General features: G+C 30.8%; 1 protein-coding gene across 3 annotated transcripts; it reads right to left on the bottom strand.

Annotated features, from left to right (window-relative positions):
* Positions 1–12,390: 12,390 nt before the first annotated feature.
* TAF1B (TATA box-binding protein-associated factor RNA polymerase I subunit B) lies at positions 12,391–21,716 on the bottom strand. Of its 3 annotated transcripts, none has more exons than XM_088200293.1 (5): positions 21,543–21,716; positions 21,260–21,465; positions 19,807–20,014; positions 19,625–19,742; positions 12,391–14,340 (listed from the first exon to the last, which is right to left on the bottom strand). In XM_088200293.1, exons 2-5 carry the CDS (start codon positions 21,447–21,449, stop codon positions 12,562–12,564), a joined length of 2,295 nt encoding a protein of 764 aa, XP_088056419.1. In that variant the 5' UTR covers positions 21,450–21,465; positions 21,543–21,716; the 3' UTR covers positions 12,391–12,561. The 3 variants fall into 3 exon arrangements, with proteins under 3 accessions (XP_088056419.1, XP_088056418.1, XP_088056420.1); XM_088200292.1 differs by having other exon boundaries at positions 21,561–21,705; XM_088200294.1 differs by having other exon boundaries at positions 21,260–21,460; positions 21,561–21,698.
* Between the last annotated feature and the right edge of the window lie 1,969 nt (positions 21,717–23,685).

Genomic DNA, 23,685 nt, shown 5'->3' with positions numbered 1-23,685 from the left:
CGATTTAAATCCTGCCTTTGATTTTCCGTCTGATTTAATATTTGCTCAACAATTTTGTAAGCGTAATTAACATGCAAGTGTGAAATGGGCTGAAATTTAATTTATAATTAATTATACATAATATATGATGAAAAATATTTTTGCGGTAATTTTATTCCCAAATTAAAATATTATTGCTTCTAAGAATTTATTTGCAATGTCAAGTGTCAAGTATTTACGTGGTTTAACTGCGTATTTAATTAAAGTACGAAATATTTTTATTATACAGTAATATTGTGTATAAAAAGTTATTAATCGTTTTTGCTCGAATAAATATTTAAGAGGATAAACTTAAAAAAATATTTCAACATTTGAGAATCAACGACTAAAATTAATGGATTTAAATTACGTAGACAAAAACGCATTGTACTACATCCAGATGTTTTTTTTTCCGAATAATTTACTGATTAAAAAGTTCCACTTTGTCGAAAAAAATTAAAAAGTTCACTGAGTACTTTTATGCGATAGCGTTAAAGGACTTCGATATAGTTCGTTAAAAGTTGCGCACAATTTTCAGCTTAATTGGTTTATGGTTTTTTAATTGAAAAACTTTTTAATTTGAAGCATATTTGTATTATTATCAATAGAACGATTTCTATCCATTTTCAATGTTGTAAAATGTAAATATTTGTCTCAACAACAGTAAGACGAGGCTGAGATTGAATGAAAATATTTTTACTGATCTATGGTAAAGCTGCTTAGATTTATACTAAATGCATTAGAATTTTTTTATTATTTAGATAGCATATGATGTTTGCTTAATATTAGAATTAGATATTATTATAATAAATAAAAATATCTAATGTAAGAATCTATTCTTTAATTTCAATGGGCCAAAATGTAATTAGTCTCTCTAAAAAAGTCTAAATTTAATTGCATTTTTAATTATTACTACCAGAAAATAATCTTGTGATTAGTTATTTAGGCATTCTTACTATATTTATATACTAAATATATTATAAATTGATTTTTCATAAAGAGTAATTTATAAATGATTAATAACGAAATAATATAAACACAAATGATAGTTTGTTAAATAAATTAAAAATACGTTTAAGATACGTACTAATAAAAGTGTTTTATCTTTGCATAAACCTTAAAGCACTGTAAGTCTTAGAATCGCCACTCAAGTTTTTACTTAAATACCTAATAACAAATTAACAAAAACTGTAAGCTTAAGATATAAATACAGAAAGTAGAAAAAATAAATTTGGCACCCTTTCGACCGTTTAGCAATTTATTTAATATCAACACAAAAAATTGTCATTTAAAAATAATAATAATAACCATTATCAATATATCTCTAAATGATGTATTTTTAAATATTATTGACTTATATTAATATTTGGTTATTTTTAACAAAACTCCGCCTGGTTTCTTTTCCCGTCGACTAAGGAGCCAATTATAATTGATAGGTGTTTTTTAAAAAACATACTTCTTGCTGTCAATTAATGAAACTATTTTTGCCACATATGCTCTGTTCTTTTTCCATAACCTTATAACCATAAATAGTTTATTTACGATTTATTTAGCAAGTATCTTTTATTGCATATAATAATCAGAGCAGAAAAAAATTGTCTGCATCAATTTAACACATGCTGCAAGTTAATCTTTACTGTATATGAAGTTTGATAAACTCTGCTACGTCGCATAAGCTCAAGTTGCTAACCGAGTATAAATATTGCTTCTATTTTAAAAGATATCATTTCTTTTTAAATATTCCCTTGCATATGGAGGAGTAACATCAAGAAACATGTTTTCTTGTAATTGGTAAATTAGCTTATAAGATTGAATTTTGACGTAAATTTAATTGATCAAAAAGCGAACAGTTTCACGTCAAGCAATTAAGCATAAACAAAACATTTCCTTAGAATTGAGCTAAATCTTGGTATGAAAAGCGATACAAGTCCCTCGGGGAATTCGTGATTATGTCGCAACTTTGCCACAACGTTAATACGTTTGTATCTACGCTGCTGCCAAAAGGCAAAACTATCGCTCTGTTGCGTATACGGTTTCGCTCCCAGAGAGGATTTTATAATTGCGTCTCGAATTCACCGCCGAGTCCCAGTTATCTCCCAGTCCGCCTCTGGTTCTGAAATTATCGAAGGAATTTGGCCAAAGTTTGCGATATGCAAATTAATTTTTGAGATTCCAGTTCACATACCGATTACTCTCCCAAGTATGTTTACTATGCTCCGTGACGCTATGGAAATAAAATTATATCGCAAAGAGCGTTTTTCGGATCGTTCTGATTGAATATGTCTCGGGAATAATTTATATATTCAAAATGCGGTTGTACATTTTGCACATTTTGCCTCTTGGGAAATTGTACATTTTTCATGTGTGCCGAATGTGTGAAAATCTATGTTCGTCGAAGAAAAAAATACGATTCTAAAGGTCTAGCACGAATGGTGAATGTATTATGTTTTTTTTTAGATTATTTCGATTTTATTGTAGTTTTAAAATAGATTTAAATTCGGGATTGAAATTTAATTTTATTTAAATGTATTTATTCAACTTTTTGCTATACATATATTGATAATATATATATTTAAATAAATTAGTCTTAAAAACATATTTATAAGTGTATGTAATGTATATATTTTTATGCAAATTTTAATTGTTTAAAAAATGGTTTTCTATATAAATACTACACTACCTATTTCAAATTATTTATATTTTAAAGTCAAAAGAAACGAAATAACAATAAGTCTAAGTTATATATATATATAACACCCAGTAATCAATAATTCATTAGCGTTTTTAAATTAACACAAATTATATTGATGTTCATGTGCAATACCAGCGCGTTATTTTAGTTCCAATTGGGTACAAACATTTAAAAAATTTTACTTCCAAAATTTAATATTTTGTCAAAAATGTGCAATAAATTGATAAATGTCATAATTGCGTCATAAAATTTTCAAGTCAACTTCGGGCGACTCAAAGATGACAGCTGGGATAAGCCAAATCTGACGAATGATGTGGAAAGCTTGATCATCGGTGTCAACTTGGTGAGCTCCATTGGTCGTAAACTTAAGCTCTAAGCTCTAATATAATTAAAGTCAAAATTTAAGTTCTGAAAAAAAATATAAGCGTCATATTTTATTTATTTATTTTCATTTTTTAATAAATCTTCCATTGTAACCTGACAGACGTAAGCCCAATGCGTTACAACATGCAAATCTGTACCAACTGAGTTATTCAATCAGACATAATGAATACCTACAATCAAGTATTAATCACTAGACTAAAAGTCTGCGAATCGGTGACATCTATATTATTAATTTTAAATAATTAAAAATCACTGCAGCTGTAGCCGGTTTTTTAATAATAACGCATTTTTATAAATAAAAATTCGAGTACCGCATCCGGGGCTCGAGCCCGCAACCTCAGAGTTAATAATCTGAGACGTTACGGATTAAGCTATTCCGTCCTTTTTATATTATTATCTTCAAATATTTTTGACCATAAGCTCTTAAATATAAAACATGCGTAGATTAAAAAATATCCATTAATTAATCTAAACAACATTTTTACTCTTTCGACCTCAATTTTCAATTTATTTAGTTACCGAGTAACTAATTACTAACAATTAGCGAAAGAATCTTGTTAAGTATTTGTAAGAAACTGCAGTTTTTTTAACTGTAATGTATTGGATATTTTATTATTCATAATTCAGAGAAATCAATAATATAAATTATATTTTAATTTGTTCTATAGATGTTCATTAATTTAATACACGTTTGATATCAAAAAATGTTGTTTTAAAAACAAGCAATACTTCTTTTTTTAATATAAATACCAATTATTGTAAAAACAGACTAATTAAATTTTTTTAGTTTTAGTATTTGTATTTCACTCAACTTCAATATAATGAACGAAAATAAAACTATTTTGTTTAGCTCTTTAAGTTTCTTAATTCAGATGAATTACCAGAGCAAAAATTAATTCTTAAGGTAGATGAATTTATTATGAGGAGAAGGAATTTAAATTTACTAAAACTACAATGGAACATGGTTGTTTATAAAAGGGTTAAACACATATATGTTTGATGCAAAGATTATGGCAAATTTTAGGTAGAAATCTGTTTATTTGAATTGGTGTATGTATATAGTATATATTTATTTTTAAATTTCCATTGTTACGCGTTAGGTATTAGCCTAATACATTACAACGGGGTAAACTTAACCAATCTATAAATAAGTGACCTTTGTTCTATCAATGATAAACTATTTTTTATAACTTAATATCAATAAAATAATGATTAAGCTCAATTTTCACTTTATTTTTATTTTTAATAAAATCTATGATTACCGATTAAAATTATGATTATATAATGATCACTAATTCTGATCTTCCAGACACGGTAGAATTAAAAACACTAGGTTTTATGTGGGATTTGAGCCCAAATCTTTCAAGTATTTCTCACTGACAAATCTGGTTTATTAGTTATTTACTTAGTCAGCTGTTAGTCTTTTTATGCAATTAGCAAATTGATGGACATTAATTAGAGTAATTAAAATTCCTTAATTTAATGTGTGAATTATTATAAACTAACCTTCTATAGCCCTATTGTGTTTATAGATCTAAAATAAGTAAGGAATGGATCGCAGTTGGTTGTAAAAACATAATATAATAAAATGCGAAAAAAAAATACATAAACACTATTTTTCATGGCAAAAAATAAATTAGAAGATGAATGTTTTTTTCATAGGCAATTAGCTTCCATACAAATATAATTATTATCAAAAATGCTCCTTTATGATCAAGTGTTAAAAGATAAGTTATAAATGAGAATAAAACACGGACACAAAAGTATAATATATAGATGAGATAAAAAAATTTAGACAGTTTATTTGATTTTCGGTCAACCGCAAGCAATTTGATTTTTTAAGCACTTTTTCATTATTGAACAATGTCATATTTTTTTATGTTCGAATTCGGGGAAATATTTTCGATTAATTCCGCGTGAGTGCTATAAGCGTTCACGCTCCGCAAATTCTTTATGTGGCATAATTAAAACGTTTCGACTTTTGAACAACGATTCGAAATGTCTAATTGATTTCATGTGACTTTCCCTTTGTTGACACTTTTGTCGGACCGTTTCTTATAAAAACGCTGAAGAAAATTTATTTGGCATCGAATGAGTTTCTGCCATCTTGACAAATTAACGCTTCGCTTTACTTTTGCTTTCCAATTTGTTTATTTCTTAGCCAGTTGGCGCTACTTTTTTTTCGTCGTTGTTGTCGCAAGCTCCGGAGAAGCAATTTGTGTTTCATTTTGCTCTCGACAAATTCGATTCGCTTCTGCACGAAACCGTTCCGCAAATCTAAACGTAAGACTTTTCAATGAAATTAACGAAATTTTAACGTCGGTAATGTGGGTAGCCGTGAGACATCTCTTGAGACGTTTTCTCCGAGGCGTGCAAGCTTAATATAAAAAATAAAAAGTTATAAGTATTTATATGCTGATCTCCAATAAACCGATAATTACGAAGATCAAATAACTGGATTCAAATTTATATTACTTTTCCCTTTGAGTCTATAAAAATAAAAATGTTTTTAAAATTTGTAGCCAGATTCGTAATCGATTTTCAGTCCCTATTAATTGCACTTAATGCTAAAACGGGATATATTGGTAACTGCATAAATATCAAAAAAATAAATGCGAATAGACAAAATAACAACAGAGATTTCTGTTCTGCCCCAAAGTATTTACATAGCTCAAGGAGTCAAGGATAGAAGCATCATTAATCTACTCTTTTGCCGATCATATTTGAGCTAAACCTCTAGTATAATAAAAAAACTTCGTAAAATTTACTATAACTTCGACTTTTACATATTAAGTAAAAATTGGACTACCACTTCGCTTTCGACTGGATACGGGTTCGAGTGAACTAGCGTTTTCGCGAGTTCAGCCGAACATGTATCCAGTGAAGATTACGTGACAACTTAAACGAAGCAGTTAACTTTATTCGCTAAGACTATAATCTTCAGGACAAGTTGAAAACTACTTAGATCCAACGAACGATATAAATCATATATATATTATAATATCCATTTATTGCACAAACCGTACAAAAATGTTTAATTATCTCTTAATATTATTAAGTAATTGCTCGTATTTTTTTAATATAAAAAATATGTATTTCATAAGATAGAGATTTAATAAGTAAATATTATCTTCTAAAATCCTGCTTTCCAGTTTAAATACTTTTTTCTCAATACTACTCTTTAAAACCATACATTTTTAATTAAATAAAATAAAGCTTGGATCGGTTTTGCATGTTTATTTTTTAAAAGCTCTTAATGCAATTTTCTCGTAAACCTTAAATGATGAAAATGTTATGATGTTACTTATATAATATTAAATTTATTCCTACATTAAACCTTTAAGTAAAATACTAAAAATAGATTTTTCTATATAAATAATGTAAGTATTATACAACCAGATTTATATACGAGACAATTTTTTGCTCCCACACATTTCATTTGAGATTTCCCCTTCGAATTCACGAGGTTGCGGAAATTGCAACTTGATTTTTTATTTGCGTGCCAAATTGAGGCTTTTATCATACATGTAAGCGTGAAAAATTTACTTATCTTGTAACCGGGGTGGATCCATTTTATATCAGGCAATTGAAATTTTTATGTGATTGGTTTTTATATCATACATTTATTTATTTATTGGTTAATATTTAGATACATTTTATTGGATTTAATAAATCGAATAATTATTACAAGTTACTTTAAATAGATACATTATTCACACGTTTAACACATTTCATCAGAAAAACTATAAAAGTACTAATTTATTTACTTATTGTTCGATATTTCGGCTGACATGCTCCAGCCATGGTCACGAAGTTTTATTCGTTTATAAGACAAACAAATAGCGATTCGTCTATTTGTTTGTCTTATATAGTATTTGTGCTTAAAACTAAATGCATTTAGTTTTAAGAACATTTGCATTTAGTTTTGGGAACATGGTATTTGAACGCAGGTCTTTTAGGTATTACTCACTGACCTATATCACAAACGCTATTTTGCGATGTATACATTGATGCTCAAAGAGTTTTTTTATTATATATAAATGTTAAAATATTTTTTTTGTTAAAAAATAACTTTTGACGAATATCTGTTTAAACATATTTTTTACTAAGCATTTCTAAAATTGTTTTAGTAATTTGATTGATTGTTGGCATACTTTTATCAGGAAATTGGGTTTAAATCGTTTAAAGCATTATATAATAATCATTGAATTTAACTTCCAGAGCCAATAGGGATTGAAAAACACTAAAATCTATTTAGGATTCGAGCTCGATTCTTTCAAGTATTAGTTTGCTAGTGATGGAGTACTTAAAATGTTTATCATCGCTTCGTTTTGCGAATATTACTTTTTTATTTTACTTTCTATTGTTGAAAATATACGGTTATAATTCTTTAATTAATAAAAAAAAAGTGTTTTGTATGATAGCCATAGTAATTTCCTGTATTTTTTTATCACAAATTGAAATTTGTTATAAAAATATCTTTCATAATTCCAAACTAAGCTGTTTTTACAACTTTCCTAAATCCAAGAATCTTTCCCAAATGTTTATTTATTATACTAACATATATGATATATATAAAATATATTGTAAATACATGTTCAATTTTAGAATACACTTCGTCGAACTTGGTTTAAAGTTGAAACAAAATTTACTGCAATCGCTGGAAATTGAAAAGTCAAAAGTGAAATCAGAATGCTTGAGAGCGGCACATGAAAATTGAAGTGCAAAGTAATTTTCTTAAAAGGAAGGCCATTAAAGTTGATATGAAATGGCATATACACACACTTTGTATCAGGTATGTTTATTGCGTTTCTATTTTCAAGCTCGAACGATGAGATTGAGAAGCTTGTAATTAAATGTCATTCACATTAAGGACAGAGCTTTCTGCGTATGAAGGAACAGTAGCGTAAAAATATTAATAATAATTTATTATTTAGCTAAAAAATAATTAATATAATTAATTATAATGCTCATGATTTTTTTGAACAAGTGTATTTAATTTCTTATAAATAAATTATACTTTTAACATGTTACATTTTAGTTAGCAATAAAATAAGATAAATGAGGCAAAACTGTAGCTATATAACTGTCATTAAAATCTATACATGACATATTTCATCCTACTAAACATATAGTTTTCACCTATTATATTTCATTTAAAAAAAGAAAATATGCAAACGATAATGGTTTGGCGTCAATAATGAATATTATAAATCGTGCAGAACACCCAATATTGCATAATAGCCACACAAACATTCAAAATCCTTAGTCATCATAATTTACCGCATCATTAAAACTCAGCCCTTGAATTTTTTGTGACACTCTTAACCATACAATAAATAATATTTTTGATAATTATCTACGATTACTTAACATTGAACCTTGAATTTTGCTTTTACTAGAGGGTAAGGTCTGATACTAATGCGTCCAAGCTTCTCGAAGGATATGTATAAAAAAAATGAGACACTAAGTTACATCACTACTCACTAAGAATCACTGGAACGAATCATTGAGAATCACTACGTCTGACAGCAATCACTTGAGAATCATTGTCAAACACTCACCAATCACACGACAAACAGCAAAGACTAAAATAATCACCCGACTACCTCGTCGTGTGATTCTTCTAGTACCTCAGCAAAGATTCTCAGTTTTCAAGAGTTCCCTATTCAACTCCACCACCTAAATTTGACATCTATATTCCTCATATGTAAAACAATATTTTTTTTGGACTTTGAACACCATTATTTATCGATTGAGCTTTTTTTCTCGTATAGTCTGTAATGCGTATGTCAATTTTCAGGTATATTAGACGCGTAGTTTGTATTTAAGGCCTAGCTCATGCAAAAATGAATTCGTAATTGGCAAATCACCATTGGTATATTTGCTGAAAAATTTGGTACTTTGTATTAGCATTTTATTGACATTTTCGCCATGACACAAAACTGTTAAATTTTCAACAAAAACTGTATAGTTGCTGATATTCCAGAATTCTAACAGGTAATGAATCATATGTGTATAGTTTTGACATTGTACTAAGAGTTCAATTGTCTCAACAAAAGCGAATTGATGAGCCAGGAATAAAAAAATCACGTCAAGTTCGATCGAATGTCAAGGTTCCTCTTACTTTTTGTAGATTATAACGGTATAAATCACTACAAAATCCCACCATTAGATCATACGGGAAATAAGGAGTATTATCTTGCAGTATTTCGCCATTTACGTGAGGCATTGTGGGCAAACAACTCTTGTATTTTGCACCACGATAACATACCAGCTCACGTTTACTACTAATTCGTGATTTTTAGCCCAAAACAACTCTATCGTGATGCCGCAGCTAGATATGCCTCCCTGAAACCTTTTCTTATTCTCGCAGATAAATAAAATAGTGCAAAGGTTTTGCAACCATAGATGATATAAAGGCAAAATCACTGAGTAAGCACTATACCAAAATATATATTCCACAAATGTTTTATAGATTATACAAAACGCTGGCATGTGTATTGTATCTGATGGGGACTACTTTGAATGAGATATTATTAATATTTCAATTTATAATAGTAATCTTCCGTTTTTTATATCACTTGCGAATTTATTATCCTATGCACATTTAATTAAAATTTCAGTAGACTATAATGATTTTTTGTATATGTATTAGTTATAAATTAGAACATGTTACTAAGAAGATTCGCGATAAAATATGACTTTTGTCTTGTATTAATTAATTTTAATTTAATTCTATATATCACCAGAAAACAATTTTATTATATTCTCAATAAAAAATTTAATTTTCTCTTTCCTCACCTTTCTTATTTACTGTTAACAGTGTTTATAGAGACGAAGTTTGAGAGTCCCTAGATAAGGAGCCTTGCCTCGGGCCATTCACGTTGTCAAGGGCGGCAAAATGGAGGAAAAGGGTTGAGCGGCATCAGATACAGAGACATTCGTCGCTATCTACCCTCATTTATTTTGGATGAATTTTAATATTGAAATATTAACATACGTAGCGTTCGACACGTGTCTTTCAATATTTAAAGAATCTGTGTTTTATCGTTAAGATATTGTCTTTTATTTAAATAATATATACATTTTATTATAAATATATTCGTTTTATACGATGTCACAGGCACAATAGCGCAAGAAAACCTATATGGTATTCCTTAGTGTATTGCTGGGAGGAAAATGTCAGCTCACACAACAAGTCAACAAAGAGATTTAACTTTTCAACAAAACTCATTTCTAACCGTGACGCAATACCAGATCATCTAACAAAAAAATACAAATAATAAAGGATAGAGAAAGAAAGTGCTTAATTTTTATATCTCTTATAAAATATATTTAAAAAATAATAATATTTATTTTATAAATTTTACATTATCTCCTTTATCATTTAATAATTTATCAGACCATTAACAGTATACTGGTTGTCATTTGAAATTTCTTCTTCACATCGGCAGATGTGAGGATATGATTGTCTGCATCCAGTATTGGAATTCAATTAATTGTCTACATCCATAATTTTAGTTAAATTTACAGTAACAAATGCAACAATTTATTTTAAAATATTCAACATAGCAGTTGGAAGCAATAACATAAAAACGGGAACCATATACATACACGAAGTCGATGCAATTACTGGCATATGCATACAATATCGATAATGACATCATCGGTCGTTCCAGGCCGGTAGCTGTAAAGGCTTTCCAGGCCCTAAAACATACATCGAGAGAAATTGAATTGTAAATAAAAACAGACAAAAATGTATATGCCAATAATAAAAACTGATACACGTACATACATATAATATATACACAAATATATTCACACGCCATTATCACAAAAACACAAATTTAAGGATATCTTCAGATTTGTTTTAATCGAACATTTGATGTATTTCATTATTATAAAAACATAATATCAATTAATTGGCTTTTACAGCAGCTGGTCCTTTTGATGTAATTTTAATTCGGGCAATATCTTAGTATAACTTGGTGGATGTTGGTTTTTAAGTGCTCCAACGTTTCGGGTTTGTCGGCGTAGACACGATTCTTAGCATAACCACACAAAAAAATCCAAACGCATTAAATCGCATGATCTTGGCGAATAGTTGGCGTCACCAAAACGTAAAATAATACGACCTGAAAACTTTTCACGCAAAATATCCAATCTTGCACTACGTTTTAGAACTACGTTTCTTCCACATCAATATCTTCGATTTCGTGACAAAAATAATCGATTATCATGGGCTTACCATTGACTGTTACAGTCCGACTTTCATCGTTTTTAAAAAAGTAAAGCCCAATGACGCCGCCTGACCACAATGTCACTAAGCAGTCATTGGACATGTAATGGTCTCGTGAATCATGTGAGGATTTCACTAGCCCCATATGCGGCAATTTTGCTTATTAGCGTACCCAGAGAAGTGGAAAAGTTTCTCATCGGAGAATAATATTTACTTTAAAAAATCAGCATCAACTTCCTGCTGCTCTAACACCAAATTTGCGTAAATTATTCACTGTCCATGGTCTCTGGACTTCATTCCGTCATCATGAAAATATTTGTTCAAAAACTATCTCGGAGTTTTTAATGAGGACAAAGAGTTAAAAAAATTCGTCACGTAAACGTTTGTTTAAAAACCATATTGGTGTTTTTTTTTTAAGAATAAATTGCCGACGAATCGGCAATTCCTGATGTTCAGACACACTTTCACTTACAGTATCAATATTCTCGGCTGAACTGGCGACACGATGATGCACGTTGTGAATTGTTCGCTCAGTAAGACAATGAAATTTACCATTATCTTTTCGTGAATTTCGATACACAGTTCGTACAGAATTATTATTTCTGTAGAACAATTTTACAATTTTAACGCGTTGAACGGTAGTGAAGCAATACATTTCATAAATGTGTTGTTACAAACTAACATTTAACATACGTAATTATTAACAGCTGTCTGATTTACAGTGCTGCCAATATTCCTAAAATTAGAATCGGATCACTCTGTATTATATATGCAATAGCAGGATTAACAAATTTGTATATATGAGTCTTAAATAAATTCCAGAAATAATATTATTGACGAGATTAATATAAGATTTGGCACCCAAACAGGCGCTTCTTCTGTGTTTACATTAATTTTTAAAATCAGAAGAGCTACAAATAAAAATCCTTGAACCGTTTTTTTTGTGTATAGATACAAGACGTGGTCATTAAGCACCATTGACTCTCAATGTAAATAAAATGCAAAAATAATCAGTATGAATGTGCAAAGGTATGTCAAATGAAAACATGAAATATTTTTATCATCATATTTATTAAACAAAGAATGTAAAATAGAGCAATATGTTTTATGTAATCTTGGCATTTAATACAGGTTTTCTAGCGCTTTGAAAGTTTATGACTAATCATTGATTAATCACTATATCATGATTAATCAATATAAAATAAAACAATAATATTATTTTACATTATTTCTTAAATAAATTATTTTCTATATTGCACAGCTCTTTATACAATTCTAAAGTGGACATCTCCACCATATTTGCACACTCCCTTAACAACCAAGCAAAACTTGATGAAAAACTGGTATCCAATTCCTCTTCGAATTCTTGCTTCATAAATTTATCAAAATATGTATAATGTTGTATCCAATAATCATCATAACACACATTTAGTTGAACAGACTTCTTTTTGACTGATATTTTATTTTTTACTTCATCTACATGCTTCTTTTTAATATCACATTTTGATACTACATCGGTATCTAATTCATATAATATATTTGTAATCTTTTTACTTAATTGTAAATCATTCCATTTTGAAGTTTCACAATTTACTACTTTAACATCACGATTACTCTTCAAAGATATGTGATTATCAATATGACGATAAAAATAGCTTTTAGGCTTTATATTTGTATGAACTTCTCTTAAACATACTACTTGAAGACATACGTTTTTTTCCATTAACATATTATCTAATTTTTTTGTATTAAAAAAATATGATAAACTGCAAGATGTAAAGTCTTCTTCAAGTATACTTATATTAAATATCTCATTATTTGGATTAGTCCATAAAAGTAAATGTTCAATGTATGAAGACATCGGATTCAGTGAGCAAGAAAAAACTGGAAAAGTTTCTTCTATATCATTGTAGTTATAATTAATATCCTCCATTATGGTTTTAATAAGAGTATTTGTTTGATTTTTAACAACATATTCTGCATCATCATCTCTTCTCATTATCTTCTTGTGATGCAGAAAAAGATCCGGATTATCGCAATCATCAGGATCTAAAAGTATTTTTGTAGGATAATGATATTGACCGACACATATTTTTCTATATTCTATATATTTTATCCAAGATTTCCAGACAAATAACCTCTTCAAGCTATCATCTTTAACTTCTGCATTGCTTTGTACAAAACCGTGATTATATAAGTTCTTCACAATTTTATTTAATTGAAGTATTTTGTTAATTTCTTCCGTTTGAATAGATATTTTATTTTCAGTGACGCCGTCCAATCCAAATATCATTTTCATAGCTATTATTATATACGATAGTGCTATAGCTTCATAATTTGGCATACAGGAAGATTTCATCGGTTCAAAATGTGGCACGTTCCCATTTATATTTATTAATTTCAGTATGAAATTTAATAAATCATTCGGTAGTTCCAATTCTTTTAAATATCTTTGAATTAATGGTTGCATATTAGGCGCCTTTATCTTATCCAGATTAAATTGTTTAGCAAATAGTCCAGCAACTTTTCTTATACGTTCATGAGACATAGCATTAGGTGTTACAGTAAAATGTGGATCGCTCGATTTGAAGATCATATCTTCAGGGAAGAAATGATCGTATCGGCCAAAAGACAAATGTCCTTCTCTGCACCACCGTAGCATATCTCCAATGTGGACATCATCGTTGTTTATGCGAAGAGCTATCGCTAATAAGACATATAAATTAAATATTGATAGATAGTTGATACGGCTGTATAGATGCATATTGTGTTGTTTCTTCAACAAGCATTTACAATCGAACCCACAGTATCCGTTCTCAGTGTGATCTTCGATTTCTTTCGTAGACATATATTTTTTAAAGAATCTTTTACTCATTTTGCTAAAATTAACAATGCTAGGTTTGACTTCTTCGGATACTTTTAAGTCTGCGAGTGTTTGAGAAGCAGCAATATTTGATTTTTGGCTTGAACTGATTTTGTCGTAGTGCTTTGCCAATATAAGTTGCTGAAACAAAAATGCTTCATATAAACATGATTATAAAAACAATATTCGATATACACAACTTTTTAATAAATCTCCATTGTTAAAAAACTAGATGGAATATAGAAAATTTATAGGGGCAACCCTAATACTACATGCATACATTAGTTTTTTATAAAAAATGGAGGGATGAAGGAATGAGGAATGGAAGATAAAATATAACTATACCTAAAAACAAGCTGCATATTGAGGAATTAAGATTCTAAATGTGGCCGATAAAGTCTTGTCAACCACTCTATCTAACAGATCGAAGCCTACAGCATCGAAAACTAGTGTATAAATTCTATCCACTGTTATATGTTTATAGCTCTATAATATCATGCATATTACGATCGAATCTGATTGAACAGTAGATAAAAGCGTGACAATGCAGTAGTCACTACTCTCGCGATAATAATCCATATTTCATCACAAACAGAAGCATAAATATTACAGTTATATTTACGCTTCAATTTATTGTTTAATTGACTTCAACTAATGTACATATACAGCTCTCAGATAAACACATAAAACGGTGGATAAAATTTGGACACTGGCTTTCACTGAAATACAATGAAGAGATACTGAGTGAGTTTCAATGTGATTTCCAAACATACAGATCTACCATAGATCACATACACCTCATGAGACAAACCATTGAGAAAGAGTATGAACACAACATATAACTACTCCGCCTACTTAAACTTTAAACAGGCGATCAATAATGTGAATAGAGAAAATATTCATTAGGAATCTGTGTAAGATAAGTCATACTAATGAGCACACATTGGTAAATGAGCTTTCCGCGCAGTAAATGAGCTTTCCGGGAATTTTGAGATAAAATCTGGGGTTAAACAAAAAGATGCATTATCCCAATGATATTCAATTTATTTCTAGAGGCGAAAACTGTTCGATAAATGTATTTTTTATGCATGATGGATCACAGTGCCAATTAAGGATAAGAAGCGGCAGAAATCGGCTTAGATATTAATAAAGTCAACACTTGCCTTTATATCAGATTTACTTTAAACGAAATTGCTATTTCATCTAACAATACATTAAAGAGTGAAATTTTATCAATGAAATATAATTTATTAGCAAAAGTAAATATCGTTAACAAAGTTTTGCTAAATTCAAAAATGCACAAAGATTTAGTTATGCAGCATTAAAACGAATTAAATAATTTACATAAAATATACAGAAAATATAAAGGAAAAGTAAATTAAAATCGATTATTTATAAGGGCTGAGTTCAAGTCTTCGTTTGAGCAGGGGTGGCCAACCCGCGGCCCGCATGAGGGTCCGCCTTGAACATTTCCGGCCCGCAAGATTCATCACATTTACAAAATATATTTATTTTATAATGGCCAATACACTATAGACAATTTTTCACTCCAAAAAAATGTCTATTGTGTATCTAAATCTAATATGAGGAAACATAATTTTATATGTGGCCCGCGTAGTTATGGTGCATTTCCAAAGTGGCCCGCAAGATCATTTGAATTGGCCACCCCTGGTTTAGAGAGTAAAAAAGAAAATTCTTTGATTAAAAGGGAGAAGATGAATCTTCAAAGAAAGAAGATGAATTAAATTTTAGAATAAACTATTTTTTAAAGATAATTGATATCACAGTAATATCTTTGAAAAATATATTTAAACCATATGAAAGACATCAAGTATATTTGGTTTTAATATAAGAATTTAATTACTAATTCAACCGAGCAATATATATTTAAATGTTGTCAAGATTTACACTTACATTTAGGTGATATTAATGGAACAGAATTGTATAAGGAAATCAAGACGTTTCGATCGATTACAAATTATGTTGACAAACCCAATTACTATGGCTTTAGCACTTCATAGTTTTTTATAAATTAAAATTAATTAAAAGTTATCTCTGATCATCTATGATCAATACCAATTAAGATCTTTATTTATATAGAAAACAAAATGGCAAACTCCATGAATTTCGTGAATATTATTAAAAAAAATTCTGCAAAAATGCATTTACATTGAACATTTATTTTATATTTTTTTTCTGCTTTTGAATAAAATAGCTTTAAATATATAGAACTATAGCGACCCAGATCAACGTCCGTCCGGGACGCAGCAGACACTATATAAAGTGAAGTCTTGCTGAGCCTTACACGCGAACTAAGCGGCGTTGTACAATGACACCGCATCCCCGCTAACGCATCCAACGCGCGGAGTGGGGACACTTTTGCGCACCCGACTGGGAATATAAGGCGGTGCCAAGAGTTCACATTTACATTCGACTCTGGACACAACTTGACTACAACTCGTCGCTCGGATCACATCTTCGCTCAACGGTCCCCTTCGAACTCGGATCTCCACCTCGCCTCCTGTCTGAGCAACCATCTCCAGGACACACGCTTGAGGATAAATATCGACGAATGTCAAAGGGTTCTACGACTACAATGTTACCCGTCAAACATGTCAAGAATCTACTGGAAGGTTTCATATGGGCTACTTTGTACAGTTCGCTGTACAAACGACCTATCACAAATCGTCAACCGGCACTGCTGAAAACTACAAATTGAAGCTTAAACTGACCGCTTCAGAACATTTTTTTATATTTATTTACTTAGATTAAATTAAGACCATCGTGACTTAACAGGTTACCCCAATGCGCCACGATGGTCGAAAACAATAATTGTATTATCTAATACACAAAAAAAAAGTATATATACATAATTAGAATAATACTTAAAAATAATAAAACTAAACAAAAAAATCATAAAATATCAAAATTACATGATACGAACTGGACCAGCTTCTCATAGCTAACAATAAACACGTCAATGTGTAATGCCAGCGTATTAAGGAGCCGGATGGCTACAGCCATCGGCGAGTCGGCAAGTGTTGACGTCCTAACTCCAACGGTCATCAAAAGAGGAGGCGATCGTGATTCTCGAAAATGTTCCGGAACCCAAGACTGGAATTCCTCGAGAATAGCTGGATTGTCGACAGCACCTTTCAGTAATTTGTAAAAATGCTTAGTGACATACAACTATCTGCGAGAACTCAGCGAATCGTATCCTAACGCTCCTAAAAGAAAGGCGCTGGGATATAAGAACGGATAATAACCAAGTGTCCTTTTGTAAAGATATCTTAAATACCTTTTTTAAATTTTTTCCACTAAAAGGGAATATTTGGCTATTTGGGGATTCCAAATTATAGATCCCGATTCAAGAATGCTACGAACTAATGTGTCATAGAGGATGCGAATAACAGACGGATCGTGAAAGGTATTCCTCATAACAAAGCCGAGCATCTTGGAAGATTTATCGCAGACGTCGTGTATGTGTAGAGAGAACTTCCACTTGCTCTCAATAGTGATTCCGAGATCTTTAGTGAAAGTTCTCTAGTCAAGATGTTACCACCGAGATGGTAGAAATAAACTGATGGCGAACGGGATTGAGAAAATGACACAGTATGGCACTTTCCGACACTAAAGGGCAGACGGTTAACGGAAGCCCATCTCCATAGTCTAAATCACTCTGTAGAGAGAAGGAGTCCACAACAGATCGAATGCAAATCGAAGAAAACTTGAATTTGTAACTGCTGTATTTATGTCATTAATAAATAACACAAAAAGCAGAGGGCCCAGGTTGGATCCTTATATACATATGTTCTCAACTTTTCTAAATTATTTCAATGTTAAATAAAACTCGTTCTTTATTGATTGAGGTACTAGGGTAAATTTTCATGTGACAATAATTTTATTTGGCTTTCAGTATATATTTTTTTGTAATCGAAAAATATTTAAAGGCCTTGTCAAACAGAAAGCGAAGCGAAGGCGTGGCGAAAGCGAACCGAAGCGTGAGCAATGCGAAGATGTCATACTAGACGCGTGGACATAGCGAGGCGAAAGCGTGGCGAAAGCGAGCTGCAGGACGAGGGATACGGAGACGTCACATAGCTAGTCGTGTGGAAAAAGAGAGCTGACGCCAAAGTATTCGCTAAATTAATTTTGAAAATGTAATTTAATAATAATATAATTTAAAATAATATAATTTTGAAAATAATAAGGTAATTGAATCTTATGAAGACTGATTTTACACTTACTTTCGTATGTCTAATGAATAGTTTGTAAACAATCACAACCGGCACGCTTCGCCTTCGCTTTGTGTCTCGTGTTCGCTGTCTGTCTGTCGTCTGCCATACAATGTCATATAATACTACTATCGCGCTCACACTTCGCTTCGCTTTTGCGTTTCGCGTTCGCTTTTCTGTGTGACAAGACTCGAAGGGCTCGGTGTATTACAAAATAAAAACGCTTCGCTTCACTCTCTGTTTGACAAGGCCTTAAGGCTATTTGATTCAACGTCGCATTTAAACATACATACATAAATGTTTATTTTTAATGACAATTATATATAAAACCTTGTAATTTAATTAATTTAAGCTTAAGCTTTCATTTTTAAAACCATTCAACATCCATTACCGGATTATTTTATTCAATGATTTTCTCCTAATTAAAAAAATTCAACTGCATCTATACTCTCAACGAATTTTTAGTGCTTTTCCTCAACTTAGCCATCGTACAATGTGTTACTTATATTAATAAGCCATTGTACAGAAATATTTTTTATGCAATAATGTATGTAAAAATGTAATGTATGTAAAGTATATGATTATAAAATATATATAAGATGTAAAATAAATAAATTGTATAGTTATAAAATGGTCTTAATGTAATTTTTTTGGGCCCCGTAAAAGTTCACACCGGCCCTAGTCAAACCGAATACATGATTAGCACCAGAGGGCAAAGTATGACAGATAATGTACAAATAGAACAGTATCTATAGGAGTAAATGGACAAATTCACATACCTAGGATAAATTCAAAATCCATAAAACAAAACAAATATTAAAATGCAGCGTCTCGCTGACAATTAATGTTACCATGCTAGTAAACAACTGCTAGGGTCTAATATAATAAGGGAAGGAAACATAATTGAACTGTATAAGACTATAATAAGACCTGTTTTCACAAATGGCTGTGAAGCAACCTAGGGTTCTTCGAAAGTAAATATTTGGGCCCATAAAATAAAGAAACCATCACCAAACAACTTAAGACCACCTCAAGAATCAGATGAATACCATCACCAGAAGCGGATAGAAAAGGCTGACAGAAGAGAGCAATGAGTTTGAGATTACTAACAAAAATACGGAGCGGGGTAAAAAATGGTAATGAATAAAATAAATATTAATCTATTATGATTAATTATATATTATAATAACCTTTTTCTTATTTTTAGCTTTGAATATTTGTAATCGGTCCATCGTTTCATCGATCTGGTCATCAACAACTGTTTGCTTCTTTCTTGGTTTTTTTATATTATAGAGATATTCTAAATCCCTAGAACAAAAATAATATAAATCACATAATACAATTGAATATAAAACAATAAAAATTCAATTACTTTTTATGAAATCTGTGTATAAGTTTTGGAGGTGTCGGTTTAGAAGCTTTTGTATAAAAGGCTACTTGATTAATCTTCAAAAACATACCCCATAGCTTTAATGTAGTCTTTTTAAGTTCATATTCCTTAGAAGAACATAAACCCAACTCACTAGCTAGCCCAGCCAGAATCATATTGTATCCGTGCCAAGATGACCAAATTTTACCAACTAAAATAATATAATTCAATATAATATTTAAATAAAAGGTTGATGCAAAAGTTATTGCCGTTTATATGATAAATGGTTGTTATTATTAAAAAAGACTCTCTAAACCCTATTTTGATCAGTTACCTTTTCATCTTCAAGCGTAAAATTCACAATGGCTAAGGATAAAACGCATATCCGATAATGTATGTTATACAAATTTAAAAAAAGGAAGTAATATAACAACCACTGGAAATACGGTGTGGAAAGAATGGGTTTCTGTAAAATAAGTATCTTTCTAGAAATTTATTCCTAGCAAACCTTTTTAGTACCCCACCGATGTACCGTCAAAGTTAACTTGCAATATGATCCATAGTGGATAGGCTCGATTGACTTTAATTGAAATTACAGAAAGGTAGAATCTGTCAAATATTATACAAGGCAACTACCTGCAAATCATTAAAATCAGGACTTACTTTAGATTGCCTTAGGAAGTGCTGTAAAACAGTTTATTGAGTGCTCAATGGAATATTAACGATATGATCTATTATAAACATCTAAAATCGAATAAAATAAAAAATACTATGAACAGTTTGACAACTTGAATAAGGCATTTAATTAAAAACGGTGCATTCAGTGAATAGAAAGGTCATCGTTTTTACCAGGGCTGTGGAGTCGGAGTCGGAGTCGGAGTTGGAGTCGTGGAGTCGTGGTGTTTTGGCCGGAGTTGGAGTCGGAGTCGGAGTCGTGAAAAATGAGCGACTCCGAGCATTTTTTTAAATTATGAAATTTATGAATTTTTAATTGCGTAATAATAAATGTGTATAGCGTAAGAATATTAAACGTGTAGAAAAACACCAAAAATTCCTGATAAAATTAATATTTTTTGAGTCGGAGTTGAAGTCGGAGTCGGAGTCGGAGTGGAGTCGTGTTGTTGGTAAATATCGGAATCGGAGTCGGAGTCGGAGTCGTGTTTTCTTTTAACGACTCCACAGCCCTGGTTTTTACTATTATAATGTCAGACTTGTGGTAATGATTGACCTAAGACGGAAAATTTTACAATACCCTCCGCTTTTCTCAGATTTAAGAAAAATGGTTTTCGTTTGAAATCAAAACCCTTTATAGAGACGAAATTTATAAATGAATTAGTAATTAAATGAATGTTGCATTCAGTAATTGAATGCAACATTCCGTTCATTTTAAAAACAGCAATTACTTTAGCATCAACTTAATACATATACAATAATATTGCAATAAAATAATTTATACAATTGTTATCTGTAGTTTTCAATTTTTGTTTTCTAGTAGCTTTGCTACCCACATAAACATCCTGCGAGAATTCTAGTATTGGTTGCGAATCAGCGGCTCTAGTTCCGCATTCGATACAATATAAAAATCCATCTTTGAGGATTACTTTATTCTCTCCACAGACTGGACACGGTTGTTGTGAGTTTATCATGTCACCTCCGTCTAATCTTAAGAATTAATACTCACTATTAGAACATAAATTTAAAAATAAAATATATTTTCAATAATAAATATGTATACTTACTTAATATGAGGTATCTACTTAATATGAGGTATCAAATGAATATTACAAATAAAAATTGATATTTACGAAGTATAAAATTAAAATAATTGTACAGAAAACACTTGATTAGAAAATAAAAGATGATGCGTATTACATAGGTTATGAATTGAATCTGACAGCTATCAAACTTTGAATGATGTTGCTAGTTGTAAAAATAAATACTTTTCACAGAGAGGCAAATTATTATTTTTCATACTTCAAAAATACGTAAATAATTAATATAATATTTAGATTTTAAAGACAAAAATTTTAATTTTTTTTTAATTTTTCTTTGGAGGAGAGTCAGAGAATTCATAACAATGTGAAACAAACAGGAGTCTGGCACAATGACATCTTGTGAAATAGGAGGGGGAGGGGGGTAAAAATTCACGAAAAACCTATGACCTAATTAATGGAAGTTGCTTAATAGCAGTAATAAATAAATCCGTACAATACTGAATTCGAGTAGCAAGGGTAAAATCAATTTTTATCATAAAAATTACATTATTCTGGTCTGAGCTGCCAAAAATATTTATTATTTAAAATTCAGAGATGTCATTTCAGCTTTTTCCAGGGGGAAGGGCGAAAGTGTGCCAGTCAGTGGCCCACTTTGCTTTTTTAATATTTCAATTTTATTGAGATTCATACTCATAATATTTTATTTATTGACATGATTTTTTCTGGCTAAATTCAATGGGATCCCTGTTTGGAATCCATGTCAAAAACAATAAAATCGTGCCGTCACCGTCGCAATGGGAACATTCAGTTATCTAGCTTTCATTATAAGACTTTTTACAACAATATTACGATTTACAATAAGTGAGAATCGAATGAAACATATCAAAACCAAATTTCATCCAATAGGAGAGCTCAAAAAAACAAATTATTTTTCTAGAAATCAAAAATATACGTTAAAAGCAATAAAATCGTGCCGTCACCGTCTTAGTAGGAACAATCAGTACTGAGCGTTCCCACTGCAACGGTGCCGACAGTGTTATTAAAGTGCCGCCAAGTTTTGGCTATATTAAAATCTAAATAAATACATATAAATGGGCTAATAAGCTAATGAAAATTTTAAATTTATAATTAATTTTATAACTTTGGCGACGGGATGGTGACGGGTGGCAATTAGACGCTGCAGTAATGTTTTATTGCGATATAAATTGTTTACATGTTTTTATCAGCAAGCCGGACCCGCAACCGGCCGTTGCGGTAGGACCCGCAACCGGCCGTTGTGGTAGGACCCGCAACCGGCCGTTGCGAGTCCTACCAGGGCTGCCACTCCAGAGAAAAACCGTCACGCCAGTGTCGCTAGAGCTGCCAAGTTTTGGCCATAATAAAAATCTATACATAAATATAAATAGGACCCCATAGAACTTTTACCAAGTTGCCGTTTCGCAACTGACAAATTAAGTTTCATACACATTTTAAAGCAGCATATTAGCTCCTATAAGTTAAATTATATTTTTGCTAATAAAAATATATATCTACTGGTGACATGGCTGGACTGATAATATAATGTAAAGATCATTTGCGTATTTTTCTTGAGAGAAATAAAAAAGAGGCCATTTAGAAAATTTTATTGAAATACCACCTCAGAAAAAAAATTCAAAAATAGAATCAAATGGCGTCTACATTCAGAGCAAATAACACGCCCATTTGGAGTATATGCTGCCCCAGGCGACCGTCCCTTGGGCCAGCTCTGACTGATGAAAAATGTATTTGGACTTTACTAAAGAAAATATAACTTCACTGAAAAATACACATTCACTATATACACCGTATGTAAATAAATAACAATAATTACATAAATGTATACATTATTACATATAGAAAAATTTAAATTTTAGGGACGATGATGGTGATGGGTGGCAATTAGACACAGATTGAGCCGCTGCAGTAATGTTTTATTGATGATACGAGTTGTTGTTTACATCGTTATAAAGGGGCGCGCGCGATGGCACGCGTCCGAACCCTGTAGTGAGAATATAGTCACGCCAATGCTACTCAAGTGCCGACCAGTTTTGCCCATAACAAATCTAAATCGGCTCCCATAAAATCATAAAATATTACTAGCGCCTGCTAGATAAATGAACTAGTCAGTGGTATTTTTTAAATATTTAGA

Source organism: Plectrocnemia conspersa, unplaced genomic scaffold (genome assembly GCF_051122295.1).
Source record: "Plectrocnemia conspersa isolate PC_06_02 unplaced genomic scaffold, ASM5112229v1 ptg000012l, whole genome shotgun sequence".
NCBI classification, from domain to species: domain Eukaryota; kingdom Metazoa; phylum Arthropoda; class Insecta; order Trichoptera; family Polycentropodidae; genus Plectrocnemia; species Plectrocnemia conspersa.
This window is presented reverse-complemented; position numbering and strand designations above follow the sequence as displayed.